Genomic DNA, 20,038 nt, shown 5'->3' with positions numbered 1-20,038 from the left:
ATGAAATTTTATGCACAGGCTGAAATTTTATAAAGAGGATAAAAGTTTTACAGAGGTAAATTCAGTTTACATCGTAAGATTATGTATCTTTTATTTATAGTATTTATAATGTGAAATATAACATAATTGATTTGAATTCATCTAAATTTTGTTTTCAGTTTAACAAGCACAATTACGGAACGAATTTCCAAGAAGCATTAAACTATAGAAACAAGCGATGACTTGAAAGATCTGTTTTCAACTCCGCCAACTGTTCCGCCTTTTAAAAAGTAAGAGTACCAATGTGCAGATTGCTTTGGTACTCTTTTCCAATCCGGATCATCAAAATCTACAAAATAGAGACCATAGCCTGATTTATAGCCATCCAGTAACTCGTATAAATCCATAAATGACCATACGAAATACCCTTTCGTATTCGACCCATTCCTGCACAAATTTCAAAATGGAAAAAGAGTTTAGATGTGATCGGTGTTTTAAAACCGAACCGGTGGCCAAACCGGTGAGGCCACCGGTTCCCAGCTCAACCGCTTCAATGACCGGTTCAACCAGTTTAATAGTTTTTAGAAAGATTAAAGACATTTCTGGTTCATCGGTTTTTTTACCGGTTCACCGGTTCAATCTGGTCCAACCCGGTTCAACCCAGTTCAACCATAAAATCCAGTTTTTTGCAGTTTTTGACCGGATCACTGGCTGGTTCCCGGTTTAACCGGATCGACCGGCCGGTCCGGTTTTTAAAACACTGGATGTGATTTACAAGTAACTTGTAAAAAGCTTGCATTAATGATAAACTATGGAGCGAGAAAACACGGGAACTACGAAACAGAAGTTATCAAGACGAAAAAGAAGAAGACAGAATTGAAATGTCGAAATGTGAAACTGCAGAAGTTCTTATGCAAGATAAATAGAGGATAAATAGATAACCGGATTGCATCAAGTAAACTCCCAATGTATGCTTCCAGATATTCCACCCTTGAGATATCTTCCAATGAAGAATTATGTCGGTTCGTTTGTCCTGCAAATATGTTCACTAGTTAGAGGCATAAGAGAAACCGTTTAGAACATAACATATATTCAGAAAACGCTTCTAAAACTCTAAATTTTTATGTCAACAATATATTTCTTGTAAAGGAGAGAGAGGAGACCGTTTTCGTGGATGTAAATATGAGGATTTCCATAAGCTTGCTTAATGTGCTCCAATAATGCTTCCATACCCCGAGACCTTATAGGAAACTGGGTTAGACAGAACTGTTAGTAAATTACAATGAACAACAATGAAGTGTCGACGACGAAGAAGAAAATATAGGAATCAGATTCTGACCTCATCTGGGACTAATACATATGGATGGTCTACGTCCGCTGCCAGAATCGAGAATTCAATGAATTGCGTTAGATTCACGAGTAGAGTGCATAACAAGTCTAGTAATGGCGAGTTAAGAACATACTGAACATAGCTGCAGCCATGTCTGCAGTATAGTCTCTGGGTTCCAGATTCAAAGTCTTAGAGTTATCTTTGATGTAAACTGTAGTGTAATGTATCAACCCGAAGAAGTCAAATGCTCCCTTGACCAATTTGGATTCTTCACTGGTTAAGACCGGGATTCTTGAGTGTGCATTCTTCTTCATTATGTCCGGATAATCTCCGAACACCAATGGATTCATAAACCTGAAATAACAGTAAAGAGATAAAAGAATAGGTAATAAATTCATCAAATTGTTAAAACTAGTCCTTTTTTTTTTGGGAAAATTGTTGCAAACTTACCAACCATACATGAAGTCTTTGGCTCTTTGTGTAGCAGCTATATCTGCCGTTGAATTAGTTATAGGAACAAGGCCAAAGGCATAAAGAGTGAGCCCTATTACTCCATGCTGCTTGTCCTGCAAAACAATGTTTTAAATTTTGATCATGACAAGTATAATTTGGTGTTCCCAGATTGGATACCCGTTCCGTCTGCCTAGACCAGGTTAGTTTGAAGACTTAGGCACTTATTTTTTTCATCAAATCCGGCTTGAACACGAGCATGTATTAGGCATATTTTTTAACATGTAGTATTGAACTATTATTTGGTCCGAGTATGCATAAATCTAATTTATAGATCGGGTTTGGATAATATATATTAGATTTGGACCAGACTTGGACTTTCATGTAAAAGAGCTAAATCCTTGTGGACCTTCCCAAACTCGACTATGCCCCGCACAAGAAGTTCGTTATTACCTGATACTTTCTTCTGTATAATCCGACAGTTGATGCATGAGCCAGTAACATATGATGAGCTGCCAAATAGGGCTCGAAAGTAGAATTGCCTTTGGAGCAATTGATTCCAAATGGATAGGAGCATCGTCCAGGCGGAACAACTCCGAGATCATAACCTCCCATTGCAAAAATGTTAGGCTCATTAATAGTAGTCCAAGAGGAAACCCTGTCACCAAATTCTCTGAAGCACACCTCTGCATATTCTGTAAAGTCTTTCCTACAAATATACAAACATTTTCATCATCTCCTTTCAGTTAGGTGCAAAGAAACAAAATTAAGAACATGAATCAACTAATATATATACATACACAATATTTCTGTTAATCCACCCTCCATATTCATCTTCAAGCAACTGCGGATGATCATAATTGTATAACGAAACATGCGCCTCGATGCCTAATTCATTTACCAACATATCAATTACAAAAAGGGATGCTTTAATTTTGTTTTTTTAGTAGCTAAATTCATAGAAATTTCTTTTAGCTCTCACCATGGCTAATAAGTTCATTGATGAGATTGTTGTAAAACTGTAACCCTTTGGGATTGATAGCACCTCTTCCCTCTGACATGCAAATTTTGAAGATAATGATAAATTATTCAGAAGCTGTTTCACTAGTTAATTGGTTCATATGAAAGTACTGCAACAAACAAATCATACTTGGAAGAAGTCTTGACCATGAAATGGAAAATCTATAGGCATCTAGTCCAGTTTGAGCCATGAGTTTGACATCTTCCTGCAAGAACAAAGTCACAAATTAACCCAACTTGAAAGAAAACACGGATTTTGGTTATTCAAATTTGGTAAACAACCTTATATTTGCGATACCCGTCAACTCCCATAGCTCCACCTGCAACACGAAAAAGAAATTGAACTCGCAGAAAAATGAAGTACTACTAATTAGAAGGAAAATTACTAACTGCCATGAGAAAAGATATCCCAAGCAGCAGGACTACGTCCATCCTCATTTGCTGCACCTTCCACCTTTTTCAAGAAACTCCATTAAATGATTATTTTGGTACTTTTATTTTTGGCATATAATTGTTGATGATGATGCAGAGCAGCTGACTGACCTGATAAGCAGAAGTTGCAGCACCAAAAATGAAGCCTGGAGGAAAATCTTGCCTGTTATATTGGTCAGCAGAAAACACTGAGAATGCTAAATTAAGTGTGATTATTGGTATGAAATAAAGTCCAAGCTTCCTCATCGTCAAGCTTTTTAATGAGAACAAACAGTGGAGTTACGAGTTTCTCTTTTAAATCCTAACTTTGAAGCATTAATTTATAATAACAGTTAATTGCTCACTTGATCCAAGTTCAAAGTTCATACAGTAGAAAGTTACTACTAAAAAAGATTATTACCGACCAACTATAACTCAAATGGTATAAGGCTGAGGAGCATTCTACTCAAGTCGTGATTAAGTGCTCCTCTTTTTAATTATATATAAAAAATTATTTGAAAAATTCGTTTTTTACTTATTTATACATTTGAATAGTAATATTACAAGATTGCCATCATTTTAATGATGTGTCATAATGTGATAGGTTTGGTCTACGGATGACGTGGTAGACCGAGTCTACCTAAATTTTTAGATAATTTTTTTAAAAATAAGAAAACTCTAGCCTTTTGGCACTATTGCATAAAAAGGGTGGAATTCAAGTTACGCCAAATTCGAGTGTGTTATACAAGTTCGAACTCAAACAGTAATAGGCTTAAATTTTAAAGTTCGAGTTCGACTCAAATTTTAAAAAATATTAAAAAGTTATAATATTTGATGCATTTTATTTTTTATTTCAACAAATATAATATTTAACCAATTAAAATGATATAGCCTTCAATTAAAATTATTAAAAGCTAATATAATTAGAAATAAATTATTATTTTTATGTGTATGAGACTCGTTTATTTCCGTTTAGTCTCGCAAGCCTCACTAGCCTTCTTAATTGATATTTAAACTCGGCTTAAGATGAAGTTCAAGTAGCTCGAGCTCAAACTTATTTCAAATTTTCAAGTCGATTTCGAGTAATTTACGAGTTTAACGTCCAACTCGTTTACACACTTAGCAGGGCTCTACATATTTTAAAACAAAAAAAACTATAATTTTTATTCATAAAAGCTAAATTTTAAATTACATAATTTGAAGCAACACGCACTATTAAATTTCTGTGATTGCAAATTTGCGATCTTTTTGTAGGACCACCATGGATGGGCATGGCCTTTCTACATAATGACTCAGTAGACAAAAAGATTTGTCGCTTGTCGTTGGCTATTTTCTATGAACATATACGACAGCCTTGGCCCATGAAAGCTCTATTTCCGATTTTATGCTTTGCACTTGGGCATTCGATTTAGGACGTGTATTCGATTTAAACGGAATACAATTAAATAGTTTAATAGTAAAATAAACTTTTATGGATTGTTGTACTTTTATTTAATATTTTAAATTTTTTATAATAATGGTCTAGTTTTAACATTTTGTTATAATTTTAGTTTTTTTTTTTAAATTTTCCACCTCAATACAATATATATTTGTTGAGTTTTCCTATTCTAATCATTTTTAACTTTAAATTTATTTATTTTTACTTTAACCATCGAAAAATTAAAAAAATTAGAATTAGATTTTAATGTTATTTCTTATTTTTTAAAAATATTAGAAGTTAAATTTCGAAATTTTAAAAATTGAATTACTAATTACGGAGTTAATATTTAGAAAAAAAATGGAACAATTAAACTAATTAGAAAAAAAATTGACTAAAATTACAACAAAATAATAAATTAGAGACATTATTATAAAAATTAAATTTGTTGAATAATGATGCAACAACCTTTAAAGGTTTGATTTATTTTACTATTAGGTCAGTTAAATTTAGGGGTGGGCATGGACCGGTTAACCGGTCCATGAGGGTAATTTGTAAACCGGTCCATTGTAATACGGTTTTTAAAATTAAAAACCTAAACCTAAAATTTTAAACGGTTAACCGGTAAATTGGTTAACCATAAAAAACGGTTCGATTTTTCGGTTTTGCGGTTTTTAACCATATAACCATTAGAAAAATTAAAGACAAAAAAAGATATATTTTTAATTCTATTTGATTTTTTAGCAAACAAAAAAAAACTATAAAAATTCAAATTATATTAAAAAAATATAAATCTAAACTATCTTATAAATAGTTAAATCAATGCAAATATTTAAAACTATTATTATTTACAAATAATTTATGAGTAATATTAAAGCTAGGTTTGTATTTTTTGAATTGTTTGTAGTGTTGTTCACGTCCACTTTCTACTATTTATAGACTTAAATATTTCTATTTTTGTTAAGTAAATATTTTAATAAGGAAAACAATTTTCTTTTACAATATTTTCATATATAAAATCTCCTAAAATATATAAATATTCCTAAATAAAATATATGTCAATATATTTTTATATTTAAATTTTATTGTGTATATTATAAAATCAATATTATTTTATAGATCATAAAATATATCTTATTAATTATAAAAATATATGAATATATATATATATATATATATATATATAGGGATGGCAATGGGGAGGGGATTCCCCGATCCCCATAGGACCCGCCCCTAATGGGGCGGGGAATCCCCACCAATTGTCCCCATGGGTACGGGGATGGGTGAAGATTATTCTCCATCCACGAGGATGGGGAGGGGACGGGGAGTGTAGTCCCCACCCCATGGGGATCCCCATCCCCGTCCCCATGGGGACCCGATTTAGTTTTATATACTTTTTAATATATTAACCATAATTTTTAATAACTTTATTTAATTATCAGAATATTAAGTAATGATTTTTAACGATTTTTTATTTTATTTTAATTATATTATTTTTAAATTTAAAATTGTTGAATATTTTAGACGATTAATTAATTTTTGGTTAATTTAATTTATAATTTTTTATTATTATTAGTATTGAACAGCTCATATTTTTTTCTTAAATGTTTCATGAAAATAATAAAAATATTTAAATATTTATATTAGAATTAGACGGGGATGTGGGGATCCCCATGGGGATGGGGAACCCACGGGTATGGGGATGGGGATGAATTAAACCCCATCAAATAAATGGGGACGGGGATGGGGATTCCCCATAGAAGTGGGGACGGGGATGGGGATAGCTTCCCCACCCCCACCCCGCCCCATTGCCATCCTTATATATATATATATATATAAACCGGTTAACCAGTTAACCACGGTTTTTAGAAATCCAAAACCTAAACCTAAACCATTAACCATGAAAACTAAAAATCAAAACCTAAACCTAAACCGTTGGACCGGTTAACCACATTTTCCGGTTCGGTTTTTCAGTTTCGGTTCGGTTAATCGGTTTGACCGGTTTTTTTGCCCACCCCTAGTTAAATTAGAATTTTATTTTATTTAGAAATTGGACCGGACTAAAATTATAATTTTTTTTTAAAGATTTGCACTAAAACTCAAGCGAAAAGGAGTAATAACCAAAACTAAGCTAAAAAAAATTAATTTTATAATATTTATTGAAATTAGCAATTTAATTTGGTTATTCTTAATTTTTATACACACCTAATAATGTTTATAATAATACAGAAAAAAAGTTTGAAAGTTTTAGTTTGATTTTGCTTCTCTTATTTGACCTGTAATGTTGTCTTATATTTGGCCTTTTCCCTTTCAACAGTTCTTGACATGAACTGCGACCTTTATGCTATTATTCAATGGCCGAAACAAAACATATAACTACAAGATTCTAATTGCTAATTTTATTAATACATTTTAAGCATAAGAACCCGAAAAAGTTATAACATTTTGTCATTTACCCCTTGAACATGTTCTTGCTTTAAATTCTTTCCTCGAGAGCTTTCCTCAAACAACGCCTAAACCAATGAGCTATAATTCCGCGGATTCATAAACTTTTTTTCAGTTTAAGTTTAATTTTTTTTTCTAACTTTGAATTTATTAGATAGTTCAAATAGTATGTAGGCTATACAGAAATTTGCTAAGATCAAATTTTCCACAAATGTTAGAAAATTCATCTATCCAAATGAGAACAACAATGTCTATTCGTCATCTTTTTCTTTTCTTTTTTAATCAATCTTTTAAGATCAACAAACTACACATACTAGAACGCTAAAAATGCATGGTTTAATCTGATTGTAAATTAACAAAATTTAATTTGATTGTTTGTATTTGACTAATAATTAAGAAATAAAGTAAAAGAATCTATAATGATAAAAATAGGTATGCAAATATATCCTATTGTTGTATAAATTAATGATACACAAACAAACTACTTTCTTTATTGTGTCTTGGCTTCAATTACCTTCGTTAAATAAAAAAAATGAAAGGCTATGGTTGATCATAACTACAAATTATAAGGTCAAAAAAAAAGTTATTCAATACAATAGTAGTGATACATTATTCGTGTAACAAACCAGTAATACATTTACAACGTTAGAATATTTAATGATAAAAATTAAATAAAATTAAGTATTCCACTATCGCAAACATCTCATTGGCTACCTAGTTTGAAGCTTTCATCGTAAAACCGAGACTGATTCGATAAAGACAGTCAATTCCAGATTTGCAATTTCAAATTCACATCCGAGAAAAAAAGATCTGGTAGACACAACCGTTGTGTGTAATTATCACTCAAAAGATAGAGAAAGACCGTCAAAATCATGGCTGAGCCACGGGCAGCTGTTGAGCCGCGGCCAACTCTTGAGCCGCCACCAATGCAGGCGGCTCAGCCGTGTCTGTAGTGGGAGCAATTTTATGAGAATAGAAGATGAGTCTGAAACCATCAACACATTGAATGATTGCAAAAAGCATAAAAATCCCAAAATAAATCACCAGAATTACTAGAAAAAATGTAGCCGTTGCATGCCGTTGTGGAGATTTTGCTTGCCTCAAAACCTTTTCATGATCTACAATTCCAAGAACCATCAAAATGGTTGCCATTAAAAATCCACATAAAATGGCAACATTTTTTAAAATTGCATCCAAAAGACTGTCTCTTTCCATCTCATAAAATCTTTGTTTCTATTTGATTTGAAGAAACGAAGACGAAAGAAAAATTAAATTCATGATTTGCGAAATAGGTGCTAATTTAGATACTGTGAAGATTAAATAATTCTAATATCTTTTTTTTTTCTATTTTCATTAAAATTTAGATTGCATGTCAAGAAAATTAAAACTTGTAATTGAAGTGAAGGGTCATCATGGCATGCAAGAAAATCAAGCTTCTTAATTTAGTAAAGATTTCAACTGATTCTTTCACTAATTCCGATGTTTTCTTTGATATTAGCTATATTCGCGACTCAAATCTTTTCTATAAAATGAATAATACAAAAAAATTATTAAAAAAACATTATCAGAATTTTATAATATTGGGTAAAATAAAAAGTTTAAGATGGATAAAATTTTATTATTAGATTGATAAAAACTTATTAGGTCTTTGTACTATCACTTTTTTTTATTAGATCTTTAAATCTAATTTATTATTTCTTTCATCCTGTAGAAATTAAAAAAAATCATTTTTTTGTTTTATAAAAATAAAAAGTTATTATTATTAATGTTAATTAAAGAGAAAAATAGTTAATGCTCTCATGATTTATTATATGAATATTTTAAATATATTAATGATTTAATTCTTAAAAAATTACAAACGTGTTGTAATTGTGTACAATATGTTTATTTATAAATTATCAACTTTTAAATACAAATTGTGAGACATATGGCACTACCCGGAATTGGTCTGAAACCAGGACAGGAAGGATAATGATGACTTGTTTGCACTTTTCTCCAAAGCATTTATCAGAAAAATTATCTTTTTCATTTTTCTCCATTTTCCCTATCTTTTTCAGAAGAAAAGATTTTCTTGATTTGATGACATTAAAAAGGACATAATTCCAAAATTAAGAGAGACTTATTTGGACCAGAGTATGAGCTCACTAATGACGTGTGCTCGAAAATTACAGGTACATTTGGACTTATGAAGTAAAATATTATAATTATTGTTTTATGTCATTTGTTCAATGATAAAGCCATATAATTTAGGTTTAATCGCAAAAAAAAAACCCGATCTTTTAACCCTTTTTCACTTGCACCCTGACGTTTCAATTTTATCTATATCACCAATTCGCACCTTTCGTTTCCAATTACACCCTAAAAACTGAATTGACCCTTTTTCATTAGAAAAAAACTAATTTAATCCTTCACTTTTTGTATAAAAATGTCAATTAGATCCTTCACTTTTAGTATATTTAATACTTTTCAAAAAATAAATTAAAAATAAAGAATCAAATTTACATTTTTTCTAGTGAAAAAAGGTTAATTTTTAAGGTGTAATTAGAAACGAAAAGTGCGAATTAGGATAATATAGACAAAATTACAAAATGTACAAGTGAAAAGAGACTAAAATGTCAGATATTTGTGGTGATTAAGCCTATAATTTAATCTGCTTTAATCTGCAGAAGAGTGATTATTAGACCAAAAGACAGAAATTATTGTCACGTTGTGTGACTTTTATTTTTTGGTTTCAGGTACCATTCGATGTATGAAGCTATTACACTTTTTGAAAAATATTTTAAAGTTGTTTTATATTTAGAGGTGGAATTCAAAACCTCAAATTCAGGTTTTCAAAATGAACCAACATTCTACCCATAAAAAACTGAAAATTCTATGGGGCATGGGATTTCCACCCTTCATGATCATCAAAATTTACAGTGTCTTTCAGCTTATAAGGTTTCCTTTGTTCATAGCACACCTAGATGGCACGGAAACGAATACGGAAAATGGAAACGACGTGAAACAGACATGGGGAAACGACAGAAAATGGACACGGGAAAACGATATTTTTTTAAAATGAAGGACATGAAACATGTAAATAATAAAATATAGAGATATATTCAAAATATTAAAAATTATAAAATGCTATATATTAAATTTTATTTATATATTTATGGCAATTAATAAAAAAATTAAAATATAATTAACCCAATAAAAACAAGAAGATACGATTTACTGTAGTGAATAATAAAATTATGGATAATTGATTTAAAAAAATATATTTATTGAGAATTGTTTAGATTTTTTCTTACAACTGTCTATTTTTTTAATCTACCGAAAGACTCGAAACGTTTAGTATGAGTTTCCGGTTTCTAAAACATTTCTGAAACGGCACACACGACTTTATTGAAGTTTTTGTGCTTTATAGTAGCACTAGGGGCGGAACCAGGGAGGGGGGCTTCGCCAGCAAGATTCCAAGAACTGGTGATGCATGGGGCCTCGACCTTCGCCCCCGGATACCACCATTTGTTGGTTGTAACTGGTTGAAGACGAGTTGCAATGCTGAAATTCAACGTCGCAACTCTAACTTTTTTAGGTTATTTGACGTTTATTTATCTTTTGTCGTTTGGCCTTGTATTACATTTTTTTTTTGAAAGGAACGATTGTATAACTTGAATCAAAAGTTACAAGCTCATTTATCGGAAAACGAATATCTCTGTGAAAGTTACAGTTTTTTCCAAAGAAAACACCTCATTTTACAAGCGCGTGAACAACTTGATTGCAGTTCAGAGGGACATAACTGAAATTGATATCTCTATCCGCAACCATGCCTTGTATTACAGTTTAAAAAAAACAATCATTAGAGATAAAATCAGAAATAATCTTTTGTTTATATATATTCTCCATTAAGTTCATTTTTTTTCTTTTTCTCCTCATGTTTTAATTTTTTTTGACCAAATGTGTCGTGTAGTAGAACAAATTAATAAATAATTAAACTGTATTACATTAGGTCTAATTTTTTTATGAATAAAAAAATATAGTTGAACGGTACATGTTGATCTTAATTTTTTTGGAATAGCCAAATAACAAAATTCCGCCTTCTGAGTCGGAATCCTAATCCGCCACTAGTAGCATATAAATGGCGAAATATTATATTTATTTTTTTATACAAATATGTTATGTTTATAATTTTTCTAAATCATTTTCAAAAACAAAAATAAAATATAAAACTGACAAAATTTCCGTACTACATAACACTTCAAAAAATTACAATCATCAGTACTGCTGCCTTCAAAACATGATTCCACACATTAAGCATTACAATTTATGAATATAACATACATATCAAACAACTATGAAGTAAACAATTGTGGTATATACTTCCAGATGAATGATGGACTTCTATATTCATATTTTATTGTCAATCTGCAGTATTCTACTGAAACAAGTGATTGCCAGAAACAGAAGATGCATACTCTGAGAGCTGAATATCACCATCACAACTAACTTTTCCTCCCTTCAAGAAATGAGAGTACCAATGAGCAGAGAGCTTAGGATATCTTTTCAGTTCCGGGTCATCAATGTCTACGTAATACAGTCCGAAGCACGGTTCATAGCCACCCAGTAACTCAAATATATCTAAGAAAGACCATGTAAAATACCCTCTCGTGTTTGATCCGTTCCTTCAAAATTTCCAAGAACAAAATGAGACAAGAATTAAAGATACCATTTAAAGAACAGAACAGATGGTGGAAGATAGTACCTAATAGCATCAAGCACACTTCCCATATATGCACTCATGTACTTGACTCTCGAAGTGTCTTCCAACGATGAAGTCCGCATGGTCCGTTGGCCTGCCAATAAATACATGCCAGCAGTTTTCAGAGTGAACATTGCGAAGAAAGTGATAGAATTACTGTGTATAGCAATGCCTTCTGATGAAATTATAGCAAAGAGATGAAGGATACCATTTTCATGAATGTAAATTGGAGGGTTGCCATAAACTTGCTTGAAGTACTCCAGCACATGTTGTATGCCCCATGCACTTATAGGATACTGAATTTTATATATAGACCAACGTTAACATTACAAGAATTTCAATCATTAGTATTAACGTTTTATTTAATCTCTACTCTCTATCTATATTGCACGGAAACGGAAACTCTGAAATGGAAAATGCTGAAATGGAAAACAGCGAAACGGTTACTTCTAAGAGAAAATGTTATAAATACAAAATTTTCGGGGATCCTATATGATTATTAATAATAATAACTTGGTTTCAATTTACTTCAACTCTTACCTCAAATGATTCTGTTATGTTCCAATCAGCTACTGCAACAATATAAGTCACAAAACGGAAACAATTTCAGTTTAGTTGATCAATGTCAGGATATAAGTAGAATAAGAGACAGTAGGCGTTTTTATCCCCAACTGATAAATATAGTGCTTACCTTTCATTTCTACTGCAATGTCTGCCAAAAAGTCTCTTTGCTTGGACTCAGAGTTGGCGGATTTATCTTTAACGATCAGTGAGAAGTAGTGATTAAATCCGAGGAAATCAAATGAACCTTTGATCTGTTTGGATTGCTGATTGGTGAAAGACGGTAGTCTTAAGCCAACTCTTTTCTTTATCGTGTCAGGATAGTCACCAAACGTTAGAGGATCCATAAACCTGTTGTCATAAGCATAAACATTAGAATATAAAGCTGACAAAAACTGGAAAAATATTTAACTTCATAACTTACAAGCCAATAAAGAATTCAGTGACTCTAGAAGCTGCAAGTAAATCCTCTTTAGAATTTGTTAGAGGTTTAATCCCAGCTGTTAAGAGATTTATGCCAATAAATCCATGTTGCTTTGCCTGCAATCAATCGTTCAAAATTGTCATCAAAAGAACTAGAAACTGATTCTTCGTAATTCAAGTAAAATTCTAGATTTGTGCAAAAAAGAATTCAATTGATAAAATGGGTAATTAGGACCTGATACTTTTTCTTGTACAGTGTTGCAGCTGATGCATGGGCCAATAAGAGATGATGAGTAGCCAAGTATGGCTCAGATGAAGAGTTGCCCTGAGAACAGTTAAATCCAAATGGAGCGGAACATCGACTGGGAGGCAAGATGCCGAAGTCATAACTGAAAAACGTAAGAACATTAGGCTCGTTCAAAGTAGTCCAATGCAAAACCCTATCGCCAAATTCTCTGAAACACACATCTGCAAAAGCTGTATAATCCTTCCTGCATCCACAATAGATATAACATTTTAAGCCAAATTCATCGCCGTTAAGTAATAAACAAAACAATACTCGGGTTGATTGCAATACACTATATTTGGACTAAGCCATGCTCTGTACTCGTCCTCAAGAGCCTGAGGATGATCATAATGATATATTGTAACATGCGGCTGGATGCCTGCTTTATCCCAGAAGAGAAGAGAGCAATAAATAAAACAATTAACATTAAACAAACATCAGAATTTTTTGAAAGTTTTGACAGTAACCATTGCTGATAAGCTCGTCGATGAGATTGTTGTAATACTCTATGCCCTTGGGGTTGACCGGTCCTCTTCCATCTGGTTGGAAAAATTAAATAAATAAATAAATCAACCACCAAAACATATGAAGCTGCAGACAAGAAATCATACTCGGGATGAGTCTCGGCCATGAGATGGAAAATCTATAAGCATCTAAACCAGTTTCAACCATGAGTTTGACATCTTCCTGCACAGTAAAATCATGATCATAACATAATCATAGCTTGTCATATTGAATTAACAGTTTGAACTTTCAATTCTATTGACCTTATATTTGTGATACTGATCAACTGACACATCTGCAGTTACCCCGCCCATTTTCCCTGAAAATTCAGCAGAAATCAACATCCATACTGATCAAACATACTACAAGTGACAAATCTTAAATCACATAAACAAGGAACGAATGAATGAAACAAAACCCGACCCTCGTGAACGAAAGTATCCCAAATACTTGGTTTCCTCCCATCCTCGCTTGCTGCACCTTCAACCTTGGAAAATAGAATATGAACACTATAAAAAACTTTCCTCCAGATGGTACAGAAATGTCTAATAAAATCTAGTTTAAGAAACCTGATAAGCAGAGGTGCTAGAACCAAAGATAAAATCAGCAGGAAAATCCTCTCTGCTATACTCGTCCGAACATAAAACTGCCACTGCAAGATTTAACAAAACAAGCAGTATGCATAAAATCCTCAGCATTTTCAGACACATTCACAAGCTTAAGTCAATTATTACAACTTCCATTATTCTAAAAAATGGCTTCCATTCCTCAGATTTAATTCTTTCTAAAAGAGAATAACGCCAAATACAAAATCCTTGTCCCGCAGTGATGTAGGACTTTTTTGTGAATCTTTCCAAAAGCAAGACACAGATGATCTGTCATTTTATCTCTGTTGTCTATAGCATCTGTTTCCAAGGCTATGGCCTACAGAAAAGACCAATTCATTAGACATGAAACTTCTTTATTAAAGTATTTGTGTAGATATTTCTGATATTATCTGATTTGGATGTATTAATACCGACCACCCATGTTTTGACCGACTTGATAAAGAGCATGCATAATCATGCGTGCTGTTTGTTCTTTTCTAGTATTCTAGAGCAAAAATCATTACTGCCAGGACCAAATCATTGATTGGAATGTAAATGATATCTAGAAACAATTATCTTCATATCTTTACCTTCTCTAGTCGGTAGAAAAACTCGTCGGCTTTCGATTGTCATTTACACATACTTTAGCTCTACTGTACTGTAGCAACCTTAAGCTATGTTTTACGGAAATTTATTGAATACTACGTTTAAGTGTTTAAATTTTTTTTTCAAGTACCTTCTAAGAATCACTTAATATTTATAATTTATTTTTACAAAAAAAAGTGCCCTTTACCATTTCGGTTTTCGTGTGTGACGTAACCATTTAGTAACACACTCTAAAAATGGTTAAAAAGCTACGAAGCACCGACACAGATACAGGAACGGGGTAAGGACACGGCAAGCAACAAATTACAAAAATGAGATACGGACACGGCAGAGACACTGCACATTATTTATATATCCATACAATAAATATACATATTATGTAAATAATATTAATTATCATATAATATAAGTAAAATAAGAAGTTTAATTTATTACAATCAACTCCAATAACAAGGTGTCTTCCCTGGGATGCCCCCCACGTGTCCTCCCTGTCAACCGTAGAATCTGTTGGGACACTTAATTTTCCATGTCCCATACGTGTCCATGCGTCTCTCCTGCATACGGAACCTCCAAGAAGTGTTGGTGCTTCATAGTTCAAAAGTTAAAATGAATACTTGAATATGAATTATGAAATCTGCTGAAAGAAGTGATTAGCAGATACAGGTGAAAAACTTGTGGCAAGTTGGATAATTTGATCAGAATTGACATTTCCTCCTTTCAAAAAGTGAGAAAACCAGTGTGCAGAGAGCTTAGGGTATCTCTTCAGTTCAAGATCATCTCGATCTACGTAATACAAGCCGTAGCTTGAATTGTAGCCATCTATTAACTCGAATACATCCAAGAAAGACCATGTAATATACCCTCTTGCATTTGATCCATTCCTTTCCAATTTGAAGATGCCAAAGACAAGACAATTTAGATCAAATACAAATAAAACTTGAATGAAAATGTGATTCGCAATGCATACCTGACAGCATCAAGTAGACTCCCAATGTTTGAATGAAGACATTTCACCCTAGAAATGTCTTCCAGTGACGAATTTCGGGGGGTCATCTGACCTGGAAACAAATGCATCAACAAGTTTATCAATGGGATGTAAAATGGCATGAACGACCTGAAGTTAAAGAAAAAAGAAATGATCTCAAAGCAAAAACCATGAATTTCATTCAGGGGCCTAATGGTGTAGAGCAGATAATTATATTCAAATTTAATATCAGCCAAGGAGAAAAAGAGAGGCAAGTAAACACCATTTTCATGAATGTAAATAGGTGGGTTTCCATAAGCTTGCTTGAAGTCTTCCAGTACTAATTGCAGACCCCAAGACCTGACGGGTGACTGAGGAAAAGAGGAAACGTGGTCAGAGATTCGATAAAAAGTTGAATCAGTTTCAAAATCCATTTTTTTAACTGTTACCTCTGGTGGTGATGTAGTCATCCCAAATGCTGGTAGGAGAAAGAAAAAGGAGTTCAGGAAAAATGCTAATTCCTTCCAGGTAGAGCTTGAAATGGACAGTAAGTCGCATAATGATCTAAGAGTAGTTTAGCAAGATCTAATGGCAAATTTGTTACTAATAACCTCAGTTTACTGAAGCGGAAAGTAGGAATGAAGAAAAACAAGTTTTACTAATCAAGGTAATGGCTTGTAAAATGCTTACACATCTCTATAGCCATATCATCCATAAAATCTCTATGTTCAGATTTCAAGACGTCGGAGTTGTCTTTGATTGTTACCGTCGAATAGTAATTTACACCAACAAAGTCAAATGAACCCTTAACCTGTTCGGATTCGTAGTTGGAGAAGGATGGTATTCTTGAGCCTGCGTTTCTTTTTACTGTTTCAGGATAGTCTCCAAACACTAAAGGATTCATAAACCTACAACAAGCCAGAATCATATATAAAACATCAAATGATGATGTTCCAAGCATAATTAAGGGAAAAGCAAAGCAGATGTTATTAAACAGAATTAGATTGGCCTATTTTAACTTACAAGCCAACATAGAAATCTTTGACTCTCTGAGTTGCAAGCACATCTTCTGTTGAGTTTGTTAAAGGAACAAATCCATACCCAAACAGATTTATCCCAACAAATCCAAGCTGCTTGCGCTACACCATTAACAAAAGAAACATCCGCTGGTTCAATAATCTACGAACAAATTACAGCTGAAATGAAATTGACAGGGAACCACTAATTCTGTATGTACCAAACTTCTATCCATATCAAGTTTCAGAATTCAAGGAAAAGAAAAAGATCGATAAAATGAGCATTACCTGATACTTCTCCCTGTACAGTCTCACAGCTGAAGTATGTGCCATCAAGATATGATAAGCAACCAAGTATGGTTCTGTTGAGGAGTTGCCTTTGGTGCAGTTGAATCCAAATGGAGGAGAGCAACGCCTGGGCGGAAACATTCCTAGGTCATAACCAGCCATCAGATACACATTAGGCTCGTTCAGAGTAGTCCAGTATGAGACCCTATCCCCAAACTCTCTGAAACAAACATCTGCATAATCTGTAAAATCTTTCCTGCATATTAGTTCATGTTTCATCAACCTCAATGCTAAGGCAGGTGATTACCCCGAAGAGATTACCGGAGCCAAATACACAATATACGTACACTATTTTTCGGCTAATCCATCCACCATACTCATCTTCAAGTACCTGCGGGTGATCATAATGGAATAGCGTGACATGTGGTTGGATGCCTGTTTTTTGGAGAAATGAAAGAGAATCAAATTATCAAATGAAAAGAAATCTGAATAAAAAAAAAAGTTAGTGGACGTGAAAGTTTAAGCAGTAACCATGACGAATAAGCTCATTGATGAGATTGTTGTAATACTGTAAACCCTTTGGATTGACAGGGCCTCTTCCATCTGAAAAAGAAAATGCAAGTAACAAAAAAAGTATTAGTCAACTATTTGTTATTATCAGATATCTTGAAATTAAAATTTACAATTAGAAAATTCATACTGGGGATGAGTCTGGGCCATGAGATTGAAAATCTATATGCATCCAAACCAGTTTCAACCATAAGTTGAACATCTTCCTGCGGTAAAAAAATTTCACAAGAATGTAGCTCAACCCTTGAAATAGAGCTCATTAATTAGCTTTAAGTTCATTTATATTTTACCTTGTATTTGTGATATCCGTCCGCTGCTACATCTCCAGTGTCACCATTCAAAAATCCTGGAATTTAAATTTCAGAAGAGAAAACAACTCTCAGTGAAGATTTTAAGTACAGAAAATACAGTACTGCTCTTCAAGAAGTCAATAACACATCAATCTTTAGGTGAGCCAAAATCATTATCCAGTAAATGCAAAATTAATAAAGGAAATACACGATAAAAAAAGCTTTTCAACACAGAAATTGGTAACAGAATCTTGTCGGGATAATCAGCTGCAAGTAGTTCAAAAAGATTCAGAATTGACAGTGATGATGATATAAAAGCTACGTTTATCCGAAATTGCTATCTTACAAAGAATTAATCAAGGAACAGGCGTATATAAATCAAAACAACATATTACTAAGGTAACCGAGGTATAACTACTCTCATTTTCTCTAGTACTTTACTGTAGTATACTACTTCAAGATCCCAACTAACTAAAGCATCGAAGTGGCCATTGGACAGAGTCCTTTTACTATCTCGGACCTAATCCGCACCTCAAAACCATCACTGGAACAAATCCATCAGACACTATGGGTTAGTAACGTAAAAACAAAACTGACCCTGATGAGCAAAAGTATCCCATACACTGGGAGTTCTACCATCCTCGCCAGCTGCTCCTTCCACCTTCCATTTTGCAAATACTGAGTCAATCATCTACTCAATCCATACATGCAAATGATTAATGCAGTAAACAGCAGAGATAAGTAACCTGATAAGCAGAAGTGCCAGAACCAAAAATAAAACCAGAAGGAAAATCCTGTCTGCTATAACTATCAGCGCCAAGGACTGACACTGCTACAAATACTAAATTAAAGAGAAGTATTGATATAAGTGTGTGCATCATCGCCTGTTAGAGAAAACAGAATGTTGCTGCATTAATTAGCAGAAGACAAAGCTTATAAATTTATGGTAGGATCAATCTGAAATTTAGATGGGCTGCAAATAAATTTAAGGCTCTGCAATAGACACTTGGCACATATCAAATTATTCATTACATGACAAACTAAAAGGGTACTTTTGTTATGTCATTTTCAAGCAATACTTACTAGTAATTCTTTTCAATGCCTTACCGAGTGAAAGCAAGCATTATTGGTACGAAAGCTAACCACGCCGTCGTTTCGTGGTTAGAACAAAATAATGGAGAAGTCAAACTCGGATACTCATTGCAGTCGTCTATAAGTAACTATTATTCTTCATTCTATTTGGGATTTTCTCCGGTGGGTAGGTGCAAACCTAAACAATTATCACCATAACCAGCAAGAATCAAGATGAACGGCTTCAAAAACTACAGCGTGATTCCTTAAAATTTGTGGAAATGATACAAAAAAGCATGGGCAATCAAAAGAAAATGATGGCCATGAAGCCAAGTCCTCGACGGAGACCCCTGTTCAGGCCATCTTCAACGGGGGTTATCAAAATGGTAGTTGACCACTCTTTATTTCCAATGCAATCACTTTAGACGACTCACTTCCTCCTTCTCTCAGTATAATTTAATACTATTAAGAAAGGGTGGACGCCCCCTCTAAATTTGTGAGAGAGTTTCATTCAATTCATTTTTTATTTTTAGAACAACTATTCATCTCTTGTTCAATTATTTCATAACTAGTCGAAAGACCGCGCACCTGCGCGGATCAAATTTATATATAATATATAGAATAATTAAATTTCAAAAAGGTAATATAAAGAATTATTTAAAAACTAAAATTCATAATTTATGAACTAATAAAAAAAAAATCTAATGATCCTTGTTGTGAATTGTTTTAAAATATTGAATATCTACGATATATTTTTTGCATTTTATATTTTCAAATATTTCTTACTGGTATCTGGTCTTTATATCTCCAATGAGGTTCTTTTGTTTCTTGGCAAATTTGTTTGTAGCTACTTCTTATAATGAAATATGGATCGGGTTCCAGCATATGGAAAACCTGCATTGTTATTTTCCTTTTTATAAGACCGTTTTAAATTATGGAGTCCTTACACTATTTTTCCTACAAAAAAGTATTGATAGATTCCAAAAATAAAAAAAATTATTATTTGCTCTTTTACACTTTACTATTATATCATATTGAATTTGTTAAACATGAAATATGAATTTATAAAGATATTCAAA

The 20,038-nt window shown here is 32.8% G+C and overlaps 3 protein-coding genes across 4 annotated transcripts; all 3 read right to left on the bottom strand.

Annotated features, from left to right (window-relative positions):
• Positions 1-65: 65 nt before the first annotated feature.
• LOC130014581 (beta-glucosidase 22-like) lies at positions 66-3,548 on the bottom strand. Of its 2 annotated transcripts, XM_050348035.2 has the most exons (13): positions 3,323-3,548; positions 3,170-3,233; positions 3,062-3,099; positions 2,910-2,985; positions 2,742-2,813; positions 2,560-2,647; positions 2,213-2,468; positions 1,760-1,875; positions 1,443-1,663; positions 1,319-1,356; positions 1,143-1,230; positions 922-1,012; positions 66-426 (listed from the first exon to the last, which is right to left on the bottom strand). In XM_050348035.2, exons 1-13 carry the CDS (start codon positions 3,455-3,457, stop codon positions 198-200), a joined length of 1,512 nt encoding a protein of 503 aa, XP_050203992.1. In that variant the 5' UTR covers positions 3,458-3,548; the 3' UTR covers positions 66-197. The 2 variants fall into 2 exon arrangements, with proteins under 2 accessions (XP_050203992.1, XP_050203993.1); XM_050348036.2 differs by lacking the exon at positions 3,170-3,233 and having other exon boundaries at positions 3,323-3,438.
• A 7,716-nt stretch (positions 3,549-11,264) lies between these two features.
• LOC126654005 (beta-glucosidase 11-like) lies at positions 11,265-14,493 on the bottom strand. The gene is made up of 13 exons (XM_050348033.2): positions 14,137-14,493; positions 13,991-14,054; positions 13,831-13,886; positions 13,675-13,750; positions 13,531-13,602; positions 13,355-13,442; positions 13,013-13,268; positions 12,779-12,894; positions 12,485-12,705; positions 12,334-12,365; positions 12,002-12,089; positions 11,797-11,887; positions 11,265-11,716 (listed from the first exon to the last, which is right to left on the bottom strand). The coding sequence occupies exons 1-13, from the start codon at positions 14,275-14,277 to the stop codon at positions 11,470-11,472; spliced, it is 1,548 nt and encodes a 515-aa protein (XP_050203990.1). The 5' UTR covers positions 14,278-14,493; the 3' UTR covers positions 11,265-11,469.
• A 599-nt stretch (positions 14,494-15,092) lies between these two features.
• LOC130014580 (beta-glucosidase 11-like) lies at positions 15,093-19,428 on the bottom strand. The gene is made up of 14 exons (XM_050348023.2): positions 18,996-19,428; positions 18,635-18,772; positions 18,486-18,549; positions 17,889-17,944; positions 17,729-17,804; positions 17,560-17,631; positions 17,376-17,463; positions 17,029-17,284; positions 16,748-16,863; positions 16,415-16,632; positions 16,174-16,202; positions 16,008-16,095; positions 15,728-15,818; positions 15,093-15,641 (listed from the first exon to the last, which is right to left on the bottom strand). The coding sequence occupies exons 2-14, from the start codon at positions 18,767-18,769 to the stop codon at positions 15,386-15,388; spliced, it is 1,545 nt and encodes a 514-aa protein (XP_050203980.1). The 5' UTR covers positions 18,770-18,772; positions 18,996-19,428; the 3' UTR covers positions 15,093-15,385.
• Positions 19,429-20,038: the final 610 nt, after the last annotated feature.

The sequence above is a fragment of the Mercurialis annua genome, linkage group LG6, assembly GCF_937616625.2.
Source record: "Mercurialis annua linkage group LG6, ddMerAnnu1.2, whole genome shotgun sequence".
Lineage (NCBI taxonomy): Eukaryota > Viridiplantae > Streptophyta > Magnoliopsida > Malpighiales > Euphorbiaceae > Mercurialis > Mercurialis annua.
This window is presented reverse-complemented; position numbering and strand designations above follow the sequence as displayed.